Source organism: Xenia sp. Carnegie-2017, unplaced genomic scaffold, assembly GCF_021976095.1.
Source record: "Xenia sp. Carnegie-2017 unplaced genomic scaffold, XeniaSp_v1 HiC_scaffold_23, whole genome shotgun sequence".
Classification (NCBI taxonomy): Eukaryota; Metazoa; Cnidaria; class Anthozoa; order Malacalcyonacea; family Xeniidae; genus Xenia; species Xenia sp. Carnegie-2017.
Window position 1 is genome coordinate 17,375,977 of NW_025813486.1, and position 16,502 is coordinate 17,392,478.

A 16,502-nucleotide genomic window follows, 5' to 3' on the forward strand; every position below is an offset into this window, starting at 1 on the left:
TTTTCCTTTTCGTGAGTTTGGCTCTGTAAAATCAAAGCGTCGTAAGTTCTTGCAACAGTGGCTCCATCAATGGAAATGGCTGTGCTATTCTAAACTCTATGATGGTGCATTTTGTCTGCCATGTGTACTGTTTGGAAAAGAGACTGGTCACAATGGTAACAAACTCACCAATCTTTTGAAAGAACCGTTGACCATTTGGCAGAACGCGGGGAAAAGACTTGAAGATCACGACAGAGCATCTTCCGTTCACCGAGACTCTGTTCTGCGTGCATCTTGTTTTGAAGAAGTAATGCTTGGAAAGGCTGATGGTATAAATGAGCAAGCTGATAGTCTCCTCAGCATAAGGATCAAGTACAGTCGATGTATTCTGCGTGCTATGGTTGAGACAGTTATTTTATGTGGCAGGCAAAATCTAGCTTTAAGAGGTCACCGTGAGGATTCTAGCCATTATTCATGAAGTAATCCGGGAAATTTTCAAGCCCTCCTTGATTACAGAATCTCTAGTGGAGACAAAGTACTGGCGGAACATTTTAAACTGGCTAAGAAGACTGCAACCTATTGTTCCAAGATCATTCAAAACAAACTTGTCACCATTTGTGGGAAGCAAATTTCTGACAAGATTGTTTCTGCCATTAACGACAGTGATCTTCTCATTTACTCAGTTCTGGCTGACGAAGCAGCAGAGTGTGGAAATTAAGAGCAAATGCCCATTGTTCTACGCTATGTTGATCAGAACAAACATGTTAACGAACGATTCATTTGCTTTAATGACTGCAAAAATGGGACGACTGGTCTTGCTTTGGCCCAAAATATCGAACAAACATTAAACAACGTTGGGCTCCCTCTTATAAATTGTAGAGGTCAGGGATACGATGGAGCTAGTGCAATGTTCAGTTTAAGAAAGGGCGTATGTCGTCGTATACTTGAGAAGAATCCGAAGGCACTATATGTTCATTGTTCCAGTCATCGGCTAAACTTGGTTGTTGCCAAAGCTTGCTCACTTTAGCCAGTAAAAAACATGTTGGGTCAAGCTCAAAAGATAACGTCCTTCTTCAGCAGCTCTCCAAAACGTTTACAGTATTTTAGCGAAATAATAATGGAATACGGCTTGAAATTCAAAAAGTTGAAGTCGCCATCCACAACTCGTTGGGTAGAGCGAGTAAAATCTCTTGATGGTTTTCTGGATGCATATGCTGTGATTTACAATGCATTGCATTACATGCAGTTTGGTGGTAGCAACAATGAGTTCAAAGATGCAACCAGTGATGCACAAGCCCATTTTCGGAACATTGAGAGTTTTGAATTTATTGTTTCTTTGCTCAAACAGAATTGAAAATAAGAATGAAGAGAGGATGAAAGCTTAGTAAATTTGTCTTCTTCCTACAACAACAGTACCCAGCTAATGAAGTCACGGCAAAAGTTACATAAAACAATGTCTAGATAATAAAGAATGATAAAAGAAAGGTACTAAACGAATTTTTTAAGCATCGAAACTCATTCTAGATCATTCTAGATCTTCGATTCTTGCAAGCCCAACTTTCAATTGAAAACGAACGCCAATATTTTGCAGATATCGGAATCATTTTGATGTCAAATTGATTAACATAACTTTTTTTATCCATGACAGATGTTTGAGATTAGTAAAAGGTCACGAAATGCCTTAAATATTCGAAAATCCTTGTATGTAGACGTTATCCGCCATACATTTCTTTTGTAATTTGTGTTTCTTGTGGTACCCGGAAGTGCATTTTGCATATATAATTAGGCTTCACTTTTGCTTCCTATAGAAGCTATATCCAGTCTATTATCAGATCAGTGGTCACAGCCCTCTATTAGTATTACAAATAGAGGGTTCTGGACATTGATCTTTATAAACCTGGAGGGGCAAAGGGGCCTGGACCCCGTGGTCAAAAACATGGCGGTAATGGTGGATTTTGGTGGTCAAAACTTCCACTTTAAAAATTTTTTGCAATATTCACTCCCTCCTGATTTCTAATACTGTTTGTATGAACGAAAACAAGTGAGAAAAAAAACCAAACAATTACGATACCGACAGCATATCATGTGAAAATAATGCTTCAGCATTGCGTGAAAAACACAGTACAGACACACGTCAAAATGAAGAAGATTGACGGTAGAGAAACGCATATTTTGGATGTAACACTTAAGTTATTTTATGACATTTTAGCGTTTTAAAAGTGAAAATCAAACGGCATTCTTTACTAGACCTGTCAACCTCGTCAAACTTATACATTATTTCATGCTTTTGTGTGTTTGACTGTTTGTAAACAGTTTGGTGCACCTATTTTTCTTGCTTCAAATGGATAAATCTGTGTAAAAATGCTCCTAAGGAAGCGAGAAAATGTTTGCTTCAGTCCTACGACATAAGTCAACTGAAAGTTTACCATGGATAAGTATCTTATTGTCATTACCTGATAAATCTACTGAAAACTCATAAAGAAAGTATGTTGAACTAGAAGAGCTATAAAAAAGAAAAAAATTCAAAACACCATGACACTGTTGCTTGGTAATTTGTATTTTGTAAACAGCTTGGCAGAATCTTGGATCTATTACTGAACAGAACTACATTCATTTTCCATTGAAATTACAAACTTGGAAACTAAAGTGCATTGGTTTCTCTGACAAAAACACTGTCTATTGCTGCATGAAGGCAAAATAGTTATTTGACAGTGTAGGTGAAGAAATTTATCAAGTTCTATAGATATTATTGTGCATTACTTACAGTTTTTTGGAATTGTGTAATATATGTCATGAACAAGATATAATTTTTCAAAAATGCTAACCCCTTCAAGCACTACTACTCTTCTGTTTTGCTTAAACAACTTACAGCTACCAATACTAATTATTTATATGTACAAACTAACATTTGGGAATTAAATGATAAACAACTTGATAAATCTTTGTATTTTACATCAAGCCTTTGAATTAGTTCCTTTTATCTCTTGGTAAAAAAATATTAATGAAAGACTTACAAATCAAGTTTCTCAAAAATAGTATTTTGTACAAAGAAACTAAATAATTGGAAAGGTCACATGTTGAAGACAGACTTTCCTTCTTTGACTAGGTTGCTTGACCATGAGCAAATTTAAATTTGTTTACAATTTGTTTAAAGAATTCTTTTTATTGATTTCTACCATTTCTTCATAAGACACAAAGAATTTCTTTGCCATCTATTTTTGCTTCTTCTACATTCAACTTCATTGTAACCAATGCATCTGATGTGAATTTGTGGATCACCTGGAATCATACCAAGTATGGATTTAATGAGATGAGACAATAATGTTAACTTTTTCATGCATATTAATGATATAATCATAAGCTACTGTTGAACAAAAATTTCAAGGTAGAAACAAATCTTTGCACTTTGTTCAACACACTACTTTCATCTTGGTTTTGAAGTATTAACCTGTTTACTATAACAATAAATACTTCATTTACAGAAACGCTAAGTAGTACTTTAAAATTGTTTGCATAAATCCAACTTTCCAATCTCATTATAATTGTCTACACCATACAGTCAGTCAAATTGAGCAGGCAAACAGTTTAATAGTTATTTTTATTATACAACATATACCATAGTTCTCATTAATTTTGCATGGCACTGCATTCAATTTCAACACAACTCTGTTGTAAACTTTCCCTTAATCTTTTAAAAAAAAAACATGAACAAATTATGCCCCATTTTTGGGAGGTAAACTCAATTCAAATCAGGAGAGTTTAGCTTGATGCCTTGATCATGATCCATAATGGATGCAAAACTCGATAAAAATTGACAGCTTCGCCACGTCTGGTGAGCGATTAAGTGAAGAACAAACAAGACAATTAAAACTTAGTAGTAGAAACACACTTTAAGTATCGTGTTAAAAACAAAACAGTAAAACTAATACTGTGCTACTTACCGGAGTCAAGAAATGTTCCCTTTTCTGTCGCTATTTCAGCATCCGCAAACCACAGAAGTTGGCAATTTAATAAATAAAATTTTAAAAAAGTGTTTATGTTAGGAAAATAAATAGTTTTGATATTTTCTATACTCGTATTCAACACAGTCTCAGGCTTAAATAGATGAATAGCATCAATTGACAAAACGGCTTAAATAGATAATAATCATCAATCCAAGGGAAACTCCGTAACTATCCAAATTCAATACGTTTTGCGCACCCGCAAAAAGTTAACATGGCGGAAAAACGACTAAAACGTAAGAATTCACCATATTATAGATATTGCTGTTCAAAAGGAATGGAATCATTGTGTATTAAATTAGGCAAATTTTAACTACAATTAAGCTATTATTTATTCTACCTTGATATACAGCGTGTAAAAGAAGAAATCCGAGACTCTGGAGAAAGTTCTGAATGATGGTTTAGCCTTGTTGGCGAAAGAAAAGGATCAAAATGTCGGGGAAAAAGCCTTCTCATTTTCGCTTAGTGCAAGTTGGTTGTAAGAGGTTGACCCACCGCTGCCGTCAAGGATCAATTAAGCAAAATGGTAATGTTAATATTTAGTATTTATATTAAAATTTACTATCTTCAGTAGTATGTTGAGATTGTTGTTCTTGTTTGCAATTTTATGCTAAATGATATGTAGTATGCATGTGTAACTACATCATGCTATGAAATTTTGTACTTGAAAATGACTGTACAATTTTGCTGCTTTAAATCATATATGGCTCAAACAATTTTGTCCAGTGTCCTTAGCAGATTTGACTATTTAGTTTCTTATGGGTAAGCAGAAAGACAACTGAGTAAACTGTCATTACATTACCATGCATGGTTGTACCTAAAACTGTTACAGGTCAATGTTGTTTAAGTTAGGTACTGTATAAGAAATTGCATTGTAAATTTATATTAGATAACCAGCAGTATGATAGCTCTGTGGCTGATGACTTTCAAGTAAATGATGAGCACAAGCAAACAGACGTTGATATTGGTAAGCATCAATGTATATGTATAATATTAAGTTAAATGTAATAGATTTGTCTAATGATTGCTCATGCTTGAAATGCTTTTGGTAAAACTAATAATTGCATTTGAAATCAATAATTGCAATAATTTGTTGAAATGCATGTATGTAGCTCTATCCACTTTGATATTGAGCACCTTTATTTGAAATTGTCTTAGATCATATACCGTCTCATTTAATCAGAAATTGTCCACAACAAGTTCACTCAGCTAACAATTTTTAATTTCTTTACTGGTTAAATTTTTTATAATATAAGTCATTATTGTTTTGTAGAGCTAGAGAATCTTATATTTGAATGCAGAGGACTTTTGGCTTCAGAGAAAGAGGATGCCAAGAAATGGTCTGATCGCATGGAAGAGCTTCATTCTCTTTGGGAAAATAATAGATCTACCATATTCGAAACCTTGATCCAATGTGAATCAGTTGATAAAGGCACACCATGCTTCAATTGTGGGGAATCTCCAGGCTTGATAAAGTGTCCTCAGTGTGGTAGTAACTGGCCAGTCTGTGTTGAATGTGATAGGAAAATTCATGAAAGAAAGCCATTCCATGATAGACATGGGTGGATGGGTAATCATTTCAGACCACTTCAGCCATCACATTCATTGGATAAAATGGACAAATAATTGAAGTTGGTATGTCATGTAAATATGGTAAAAGTATGTTAAATGTCATATGCACTATGCTAACTGATGTCAAAATCAACCTACATATGTAGCTACTTATAGGTATATAATTTGGGGTGATATAATTCTATTATTTATACAAAAAAAGGTTTTATCTCCCAGTCTAATGATGAAAATTTATTATATTTGTTTCTTAGATTGCTATGTTTCTTTGCATCCTGTCCAAAAGTTTTGTCATGGCTGCTCTAGAAAATCAACCTTTCACTCCGTGCCCAGTAAGGACATGCTGACTATTTGTACAACACAAGGTAATGTACAAAGTATTTTATACTTGCAATGTTGAACATGCAAAATTTTGTGTTTGCTCCAATAAAATGTAATCTTATTGAACCGACAACTGTTGACATTAATCTTTAAACATTTTTGATTTTCTTCTTCATCAGTGTTGTGAAGGACTACTATATAATTTACTCATTAATTTACTGTAGTATTCTTCTTACATACTGTAATAGTTACATGTATACAGTAAACTGCCATCCTATGTACATAATGTCTTTTTAGTTATCATGTTTATTAATCTTTTCTATTGTTAGGTCGCTTTGACATAAACAGTACATCATTCAAGTGTGTTTCTTGTTCAGCATTCTTGATGCCGACACTTGCAGATATTCTTGGTAATGGCTACTGGCCAGCAAATCCAAAGTCTTTAAATGTGTTATTTTCACAGGATTTACTTCTGCTGTGGAACACAATGCAAAGAGAATGCCAGGTTGTTCTGAGTCCAGTTTTATTAAATCATTGGAAGACATAAGTGTTTCAAAGGAAGGGTGCGTACATAAATACTTTGTGTGTGCCACATTACTAAGTGTAAACTCTCAGCATTGTACATAGTTTTTTGTGTAAAGCAATTACCATTGTCACTAGTGTTATGGAAAACATCCAAATTCATGAAAAATGTATATGTATGTGTGGCAAAAGTCTACAATTTTTTCTATGTGATTTCTACTTTCTTTCAATTTTTAGTTTGGATCAATAAATCCACGAACGTTCACAAAAGCCTTTCGAGAATGGAAATATTTTAATTATGAGGTGGAAAAAGCCCAGGGAAAAGAGTGGATGTTTTGTCCTAGTTGCTCATCCAACCAACACTCCTGTCATGTAGATGGCAACATGAAGTTATACCGATATAAACATTCAGGAAGGTATTATGTCAAACTCTGTAATTTTTACACATTCTAAGGAGCCTTTCATAATGTAAACTCTTGTTTTCTCTCTTTTATAGAGAACAAAGTCAGTCTTACTATGGAGATCTTTTATTTCTTGAATGAACATGTTTCAGAGCATATTAGAAAGGTTTATTCCACTCCCAAGTTCGGGTAATTTGGAGGTCATGCTTTGCACTGATGTTGAAATGTTTTGTACAGTTCAGTACAATACACCATTACATGAGTAAAGTTCTTTTCATTATAACTCAATACTTACCCTATTGATAATGATATTTATTCATTATTATTGGTTTTGCATTTTGGCTATTGTATTCATTGTAATAAATAATAAAATCGACAGTTTAGCCTTTTCTGAATCAATATATAAATGTTCGTTTTCCACGATCATGGTTCGAATTTGAATCTTTTGTGTTACAGAACTTTTCTGATGACGGAAATGTGGTGAAAGTAATTGGCGAGCTGCTGGAAATAAAGGAAAACGAAAGAGTCGTCTAGACGAAACAGGACTGAATTGCAGGTTGCCGGCATGCAATTGCTCAGTGGGCTGTAAACATGTTTCGCGGAGAGATTTATGGCTACTCTAATTACATCCATGTTCACAAAATGATTCCAAACAATGTTAAATACATTTGGCAAGATATCATATGTAAATATTGGAAGTGGGCAGTGAAGGCATCAAAGTCGGATGAGTCAAATGCTCACGAAATAAAACCTGCTTTATCTGTGATGCATGCCAAAGCACATTGGACATGCCAGGTACACTGGTATCATGTGTTTTTATAATGAATGCTGGCTGTGTACTTATACGTATATCGATGTTCACTCTCAGTATTGTCTACTCAGACATTAATGAATTTCTTATAAACAAGAATTTCCAAACTCGTCTTATTTTAAGGTATTGTGGGAGGACGGTGGCAAAAGGTTCTGCATATTCCACAGAGAGGAAGTTGAGCAGATTAATAGTTACCTTTCGAGACTGGCCAACAAGTACATGTTACCCGAGTGTAAGTGTTACTTAAAATAAGTTTATAAAATATGTTTAATTATATTGTAGACTTTATTTGTTGGATAGAACGATTATCCATATAACATAGCTATCGTCCACGTTGGTCTCAAGTTACTGGAACATTTTTATGGTTTCAATTGATGTGTCATGCTATGTATGTGCTTTTTGACAATTTTAGCAAGAGAAGAACTCATAACTGAACATGCTCTTGCGTGGAATAAACGGAAAATATGTGATCTGTCCAGCTCTCTGCAAGAGATATGCAAAGGTTGCTTCTCAAAACTATTTTGTAGATGCGGCCAAATAACGCTTACAGCCGTCATCCTGATAAGTTATTTTCTTTTAGTATATAGAAGCTCAAGAAAATACAAGGAAAGAACTTGATGAAATGGTTTCTGGCGTAAATCTCTCTCGAACCACGTTGATTTCTTGCAGTGGAAGAGTGAAGTTCAACATTGCAAAAGGTAACCGGGTTTTACTTGCTGGCATAATTTAATACGACTGTGCAGTATATCATATTTTTCTGTTTCTGTAGAAATGGAAAACTCCTTCTTCACGTATTTAGCCGAAGAAGAGGAATTTTACGTTTTGACCTCCTCTTTAACCGATACCTCTTTATTGACATCAAATGTAAACATCTCGTGTGTTGAGACTGAAGACTATCTTTCTGCCCTGTCAAAAAAGATAATTCAAAGATACTCCACCGTTGAGGATAAACGTAAAAGAGTTAAATCACTGACTGCCAAGCTTTGTCGTGATATAACCGCCGATGTACTGCTTGATAAAGGAAAAAAGTTATTTTTGGAAAGTGCCTTGAAATGTCTTAAGAATGAACTAGAAATGTTGTCTTTTGCCATAGTACAAAGGAAAGCAAGCGTTGTAAAATTGGGAGTATGTTTTACATATACACGTATATTACTACATAAGAGTGCATTTGTTAGCAGAATCCATACTGAAGTCATTGCAAATTTAAGGCAAAATAGATTGTTTCTTATTTAGTATACTTACCTGTTTCTTTTGCCTGTAGACTCAGCAAAAGCAAGAACAAAGATAAGACAGAAGATGTCTAGTGATCAGAAAAACATTGACAAAAAATGCGCATATTCAACGTATTACGCATGCATGTCAAGAAGAAACAGTAAGACTCGACGAGTGTTCTCTGGTTGATGGCATGTTTCCTGGACTCTCAATGGTGTACCTAAAACATATTCTGTAAATTCCAACATGCCTTAAGTAAGAACTTAAAGTTACTTAAACGTAATGTTATAAAACATCTTTATATAGAAATTTCTGTTCGACTGAAATGTAAAATTGTTGACAAGTTCGAACATTTAGAAAGACTGGAGGAGGAGTTAATTCTTATTAAGCAAGAGATGAGTAATTATTTGCGATATTACAAAGATATCGTTATTCTAAAGTTGAAAGCGGAAGTAAAAGACATGGAACAAAGTCTAAACTCAGGTATGTATAATGAAAGTCACGTATGTACTGTAAAGGAGTCCATGTGCTCATTTTAAACAAATCATTGTAAGACATAAGCTTTTTAGATTTTTTGAGCTTCTCAAATTTTCAACACGTTTTGTAGAAAGAGTTTCAGTGAAAGACACTAGGGAATGTTTGTCAAATGAAAGAGTTGAATCTGAGGTATATACATATAATCTTCCGTTAAGCACTACGAATATGTATGGAGAAAATAAACAATAAGTCGTGCGCAACAAACATAATGAAGGAACCTTAGCGTACATAAAATGTTTTTGTGGAAGAAACCAAATGCCATGTAATCTATTATTTTTTAGAAATCCTTGTATGCTTCTTCGTCTCATAAATCAAGACGTGTTATTTTGGGTGAGATAGCTTTGCGATACAAGGGTATAAACTTTGCAAAGCAACAGCTAGACCTTGGATCCAAGCACTTCTCCTGTGTTAACAGTCGCGATGTTTTGGATACTTTAGTTAGCAATGAGAGTGATATTGAAAGCTACAGCGACAATGAAGACGATGATCTTTTTGATGATAATGGTTCTGATGATAAGATCAATGATTGCTAATGTTGCTAGTGATAAATGACTTGTTATTAAACTTGTATTTGTACTGTATGATAACAGAATCCAGCTACAATGAGTGGGTGCAACCATGAAACCCCTGCCTTAGAGCAGCTAATACGGGTCATAATTATCATTCCCGGGGACTGGAAGCATTGTTATCATTACTGATATGATCTGTTGCAAAAACGGGAAAACGACATAAATTATCATTTGTAATAAAAGTGAAACGTGCATTTTGAAAAGTCCTTAAATATTCTTATTATGATTTTGTCTTTTATCTCAACATTGCGCGAGGTTACACGTTTGTTTTGGTCTAGTGTTATCTTTTATTAATGATTTTTTTTTTGAAACGTTCTATTCTTGTTAAAAATAAATCAGTTGTAAAAACCATGGTGTAAAATTAAAGTGCAATTTTTCCTCGTTGTATTGAGCTGTTAGTACTTTACGGTTGGGTTTGTGGGGAGTGGGTAAAGATATAGAACACATTAAGCTGAAAAAGTAGTCCATTAGTTCCTCCATTCCCTTCCATTACATACCATTCTTACTTCCTTCCTCCATTCCATCTTCCTTCAATTCCACATTGGCGGGTGTCAGATCATGATCACTCAATTGCATTATCAGTCATGTTATCGACACGTATGTCACACTGGTAACATGTGTATAGTTATAATATTAGGTATGGTGTGTATGATGTTAAATATTCTTATAATTCTAAATATCACTAAACATACCTCAGTGTATCCATAATTGTGTAAAATGTTTGTAAGATATTATAGTGTTCGTGTCATGTATGTAAATAAAGAAATTATTATGGTATAGTGTGTGGTGTGATAAAGGCAGTCAGCATGGTGCGTATGGTGTGTATGTGTGTAAGGTGTATTGTATTTGAAAATCTACTACTGGCAACATGTTCTATATCTTTACTGACTCACAAACCAACCGTAAGTACTCAGCTCAATACAACGAGGAAAATTGCACTTTAATTTTACACCATGGTTTTTACAACTGATTTATTTTTAACAAGAATAGAACGTTTCAAAAAAAAAATCATTAATAAAAGATAACACTAGACCAAAACAAACGTGTAACCTCGCGCAATGTTGAGATAAAAGACAAAATCATAATAAGAATATTTAAGGACTTTTCAAAATGCACGTTTCACTTTTTAATATTACAAATGATAATTTATCGTTTCCCTGTTTTTGCAACAGATCATATCAGTAATGGATAACAATGCTTCCAGTCCCCGGGAATGATAATTATGACCCGTATTAGCTGCTCTAAGGCAGGGTTTCATGGTTGCACCCACTCATTGTAGCTGGATTCTGTTATCATACAGTACAAATACAAGTTTAATAACAAGTCATTTATCACTAGCAACATTAGCAATCATTGATCTTATCATCAGAACCATTATCATCAAAAAGATCATCGTCTTCATTGTCGCTGTAGCTTTCAATATCACTCTCATTGCTAACTAAAGTATCCAAAACATCGCGACTGTTAATACAGGAGAAGTGCTTGGATCCAAGGTCTAGCTTCTTTTGTGCTGTTTATACCCATATCGCAAAGCTATCTCACCCAAAATAACACGTCTTGATTTATGAGACGAAGAAGCATACAAGGATTTCTAAAAATAATAGATTACATGGCATTTGGTTTCTTCCACAAAACATTTTATGTACGCTAAGGTTCCTTCATTATGTTTGTTGCGCATGACTTATTGTTTATTTTCTCCATACATATTCGTAGTGCTTAACGGAAGATTATATGTATATACCTCAGATTCAACTCTTTCATTTGACAAACATTCCTAGTGTCTTTCACTGAAACTCTTTCTACAAAACGTGTTGAAAATTTGAGAAGCTCAAAAAAAAAGCTTATGTCTTACAATGATTTGTTTAAAATGAGCACATGGACTCCTTTACAGTACATACGTGACTTTCATTATACATACCTGAGTTTAGACTTTGTTCCATCTTTCTTCCGCTTTCAACTTTAGAATAACGATATCTTTGTAATATCGCAAATAACTACTCTTCTTAATAAGAATTAACTCCTCCTCCAGTCTTTCTAAATGTTCGAACTTGTCAACAATTTTACATTTCAGTCGAACAGAAATTTCTATATAAAGATGTTTTATAACATTACGTTTAAGTAACTTTAAGTTCTTACTTAAGGCATGTTGGAATTTACAGAATATGTTTTAGGTACACACCATTGAGAGTCCAGGGAAACATGCCATCAACCAGAGAACACTCGTCGAGTCTTACTGTTTCTTCTTGACCATGCACAACAAACTGTAATACGTTGAATATGCGCATTTTTGTCAATGTTTTTCTGATCACTAGACATCTTCTGTCTTATCTTTGTTCTTGCTTTTGCTGAGTCTACAGGCAAAAGAAACAGGTAAGTATACTAAATAAGAAACAATCTATTTTTGCCTTAAATTTGCAATGACTTCAGTATGGATTCTTGCTAACAAATGCACTCCTCTTATGTAGTAATATACGTGTATATGTAAAAACATACTCCCAATTTTACAACGCTTGCTTTCCTTTGTACTATGGCAAAAGAAACATTTCTAGTTCATTCTTAAGACATTCAAGGCACTTCCAAAATAACTTTTTCCTTTATCAAGCAGTACATCGGCGGTTATATCACGACAAAGCTTGGCAGTCAGTGATTTAACTCTTTACGTTTATCCTCAACGGTGGAGTATCTTTGAATTATCTTTTGACAGGGCAGAAAGATAGTCTTCAGTCTCAACACACGAGATGTTTACATTTGATGTCAATAAAGAGGTATCGGTTAAAGAGGAGGTCAAACGTAAAATTCCTCTTCTTCGGCTAAATACGTGAAGAAGGAGCTTTCCATTTCTACAGAAACAGAAAAAAATATGATATACTGCACAGTCGTATTAAATTATGCCAGCAAGTAAAACCCGGTTACCTTTTGCAATGCGTTGAACTTCACTCTTCCTGCAAGAAATCAACGTGGTTCGGAGAGATTTACGCCAGAAACCATTTCATCAAGTTCTTTCCTTGTATTTTCTTGAGCTTCTATATACTAAAAGAAAATAACTTATCAGGATGACGGCTGTTAGTAGCGTTATTTGGCCGCATCTACAAAATAGTTTTGAGAAGCAACCTTTGCATATCTCTTGCAGAGGGAGCTGGACAGATCACATATTTTCCGTTTATTCCACGCAAGAGCATGTTCAGTTATGAGTTCTTCTCTTGCTAAAATTGTCAAAAAGCACATACATAGCATGACACATCAATTGAAAACCATAAAATGTTCCAGTAACTTGAGACCAACGTGGACGATAGCTGTTATATGGATAATCGTTCTATCCAACAAATAAAGTCTACAATATAATTAAACATATTTTATAAACTTATTTTAATAACACTTACACTCAGGTATTTGTAGTGTTGGCCAGTCTCGAAAGGTAACTATTAATCTGCTCAACTCTCTCTGTGGAATATGCAGAACCTTTTGCCACCGTCCTCCCCACAATACCTTAAAATAAGACGAGTTTGGAAATTCTTGTTTATAAGAAATTCATTAATGTCTGAGTAGACAATACTGAGAGTGAACATCGATATACGTATAAGTACACAGCCAGCATTCATTATAAAAAACACATGATACCAGTGTACCTGGCATGTCCAATTATGTGCTTTGGCATGCATCACAGATAAAGCAGGTTTTATTTCGTGAGCATTTGACTCATCCGACTTTGATGCCTTCACTGCCCACTTCCAATATTTACATATGATATCTTGCCAAATGTATTTAACATTGTTTGGAATCATTTTGTGAACATGGATGTAATTAGAGTAGCCATAAATCTCTCCGCGAAACATGTTTACAGCCCACTGAGCAATTGCATGCCGGCAACCTGCAATTTCCAGTCCTGTTTCGTCTAGACGACTCTTTCGTTTTCCTTTATTTCCAGCAGCTCGCCAATTACTTTCACCACATTTCCCGTCATCAGAAAAGTTCTGTAACACAAAAGATTCAAATTCGAACCATGATCGTGGAAAACGAACATTTATATATTGATTCAGAAAAGGCTAAACTGTCGATTTTATTATTTATTACAATGAATACAATAGCCAAAATGCAAAACCAATAATAATGAATAAATATCATTATCAATAGGGTAAGTATTGAGTTATAATGAAAAGAACTTTACTCATGTAATGGTGTATTGTACTGAACTGTACAAAACATTTCAACATCAGTGCAAAGCATGACCTCCAAATTACCCGAACTTGGGGTGGAATAAACCTTTCTAATATGCTCTGAAACATGTTCATTCGAAGAAATAAAAGATCTCCATAGTAAGATTGACTTTGTTCTCTATAAAGAGAAAACAAGAGTTTACATTATGAAAGGCTCCTTAGAATGTGTAAAAATTACAGAGTTTGACATAATACCTTCCTGAATGTTTATATCGGTATAACTTCATGTTGCCATCTACATGACAGGAGTGTTGGTTGGATGAGCAACTAGGACAAACATCCACTCTTTTCCTGGGCTTTTCCACCTCATAATTAAAATATTTCCATTCTCGAAAGGCTTTTGTGAACGTTGATTTATTGATCCAAACTAAAAATTGAAAGAAAGTAGAAATCACATAGAAAAAATTGTAGACTTTTGCCACACATACATATACATTTTTCATGAATTTGGATGTTTTCCATAACACTAGTGACAATGGTAATTGCTTTACACAAAAAACTATGTACAATGCTGAGAGTTTACACTTAGTAATGTGGCATACACAAAGTATTTATGTACGCACCCTTCCTTTTGAAACACTTATGTCTTCCAATGATTTAATAAAACTGGACTCAGAACAACCTGGCATTCTCTTTGCATTGTGTTCCACAGCAGAAGTAAATCCTGTGAAAATAACACATTTAAAGACTTTGGATTTGCTGGCCAGTAGCCATTACCAAGAATATCTGCAAGTGTCGGCATCAAGAATGCTGAACAAGAAACACACTTGAATGATGTACTGTTTATGTCAAAGCGACCTAACAATAGAAAAAGATTAATAAACATGATAACTAAAAAGACATTATGTACATAGGATGGCAGTTTACTGTATACATGTAACTATTACAGTATGTAAGAAGAATACTACAGTAAATTAATGAGTAAATTATATAGTAGTCCTTCACAACACTGATGAAGAAGAAAATCAAAATGTTTAAAGATTAATGTCAACAGTTGTCGGTTCAATAAGATTACATTTTATTGGAGCAAACACAAAATTTTGCATGTTCAACATTGCAAGTATAAAATACTTTGTACATTACCTTGTGTTGTACAAATAGTCAGCATGTCCTTACTGGGCACGGAGTGAAAGGTTGATTTTCTAGAGCAGCCATGACAAAACTTTTGGACAGGATGCAAAGAAACATAGCAATCTAAGAAACAAATATAATAAATTTTCATCATTAGACTGGGAGATAAAACCTTTTTGTATAAATAATAGAATTATATCACCCCAAATTATATACCTATAAGTAGCTACATATGTAGGTTGATTTTGACATCAGTTAGCATAGTGCATATGACATTTAACATACTTTTACCATATTTACATGACATACCAACTTCAATTATTTGTCCATTTTATCCAATGAATGTGATGGCTGAAGTGGTCTGAAATGATTACCCATCCACCCATGTCTATCATGGAATGGCTTTCTTTCATGAATTTTCCTATCACATTCAACACAGACTGGCCAGTTACTACCACACTGAGGACACTTTATCAAGCCTGAGATTCCCCACAATTGAAGCATGGTGTGCCTTTATCAACTGATTCACATTGGATCAAGGTTTCAATATGGTAGATCTATTATTTTCCCAAAGAGAATGAAGCTCTTCCATGATCAGACCATTTCTTGGCATCCTCTTTCTCTGAAGCCAAAAGTCCTCTGCATTCAAATATAAGATTCTCTAGCTCTACAAAACAATAATGACTTATATTATAAAAAATTTAACCAGTAAAGAAATTAAAAATTGTTAGCTGAGTGAACTTGTTGTGACAATTTCTGATTAAATGAGACGGTATATGATCTAAGACAATTTCAAATAAAGGTGCTCAATATCAAAGTGGATAGAGCTACATACATGCATTTCAACAAATTATTGCAATTATTGATTTCAAATGCAATTATTAGTTTTACCAAAAGCATTTCAAGCATGAGCAATCATTAGACAAATCTATTACATTTAACTTAATATTATACATATACATTGATGCTTACCAATATCAACGTCTGTTTGCTTGTGCTCATCATTTACTTGAAAGTCATCAGCCACAGAGATATCATACTGCTGGTTATCTAATATAAATTTACAATGCAATTTCTTATACAGTACATAACTTAAACAACATTGACCTGTAACAGTTTTAGGTACAACCATGCATGGTAATGTAATGACAGTTTACTCAGTTGTCTTTCTGCTTACCCATAAGAAACTAAATAGTCAAATCTGCTAAGGACACTGGACAAAATTGTTTGAGCCATATATGATTTAAAGCAGCAAAATTGTACAGTCAATATTTCAAGTACAAAATTTCATAGCA

The 16,502-nt window shown here is 34.1% G+C and overlaps 1 protein-coding gene and 3 long non-coding RNA genes across 4 annotated transcripts; 3 read left to right on the forward strand and 1 right to left on the reverse strand.

Moving 5' to 3' along the window:
- Positions 1-4,473: 4,473 nt before the first annotated feature.
- Positions 4,474-5,590, forward strand: LOC124448327. Its single transcript, XR_006949021.1, has 3 exons — positions 4,474-4,506; positions 4,870-4,947; positions 5,254-5,590. It is a non-coding gene; the product is annotated as an uncharacterized LOC124448327 (long non-coding RNA).
- Position 5,591: 1 nt separating this feature from the next.
- Positions 5,592-6,355, forward strand: LOC124448325. The gene is made up of 3 exons (XR_006949019.1): positions 5,592-5,615; positions 5,804-5,914; positions 6,200-6,355. It is a non-coding gene; the product is annotated as an uncharacterized LOC124448325 (long non-coding RNA).
- A 2,666-nt stretch (positions 6,356-9,021) lies between these two features.
- On the forward strand, positions 9,022-9,890 carry LOC124448323. Its single transcript, XM_046999335.1, has 4 exons — positions 9,022-9,030; positions 9,123-9,299; positions 9,424-9,482; positions 9,635-9,890. Exons 2-4 carry the CDS (start codon positions 9,212-9,214, stop codon positions 9,884-9,886), a joined length of 399 nt encoding a protein of 132 aa, XP_046855291.1. The 5' UTR covers positions 9,022-9,030; positions 9,123-9,211; the 3' UTR covers positions 9,887-9,890.
- Positions 9,891-14,778: 4,888 nt separating this feature from the next.
- LOC124448326 lies at positions 14,779-15,540 on the reverse strand. Its single transcript, XR_006949020.1, has 3 exons — positions 15,517-15,540; positions 15,220-15,330; positions 14,779-14,934 (listed from the first exon to the last, which is right to left on the reverse strand). It is a non-coding gene; the product is annotated as an uncharacterized LOC124448326 (long non-coding RNA).
- Positions 15,541-16,502: the final 962 nt, after the last annotated feature.

What these genes read in the sequence shown, in the direction of transcription:
- LOC124448323 (XM_046999335.1), top strand. Translation starts at nt 9,212, where the DNA reads ATGAGTAATTATTTGCGATATTACAAAGATATCGTTATTCTAAAGTTG. An exon ending in GGAACAAAGTCTAAACTCAG is followed by an intron (nt 9,300 to 9,423) that starts GTATGTATAATG and finishes CACGTTTTGTAG; the next exon opens with AAAGAGTTTCAGTGAAAGAC. An exon ending in ATGAAAGAGTTGAATCTGAG is followed by an intron (nt 9,483 to 9,634) that starts GTATATACATAT and finishes ATTATTTTTTAG; the next exon opens with AAATCCTTGTATGCTTCTTC.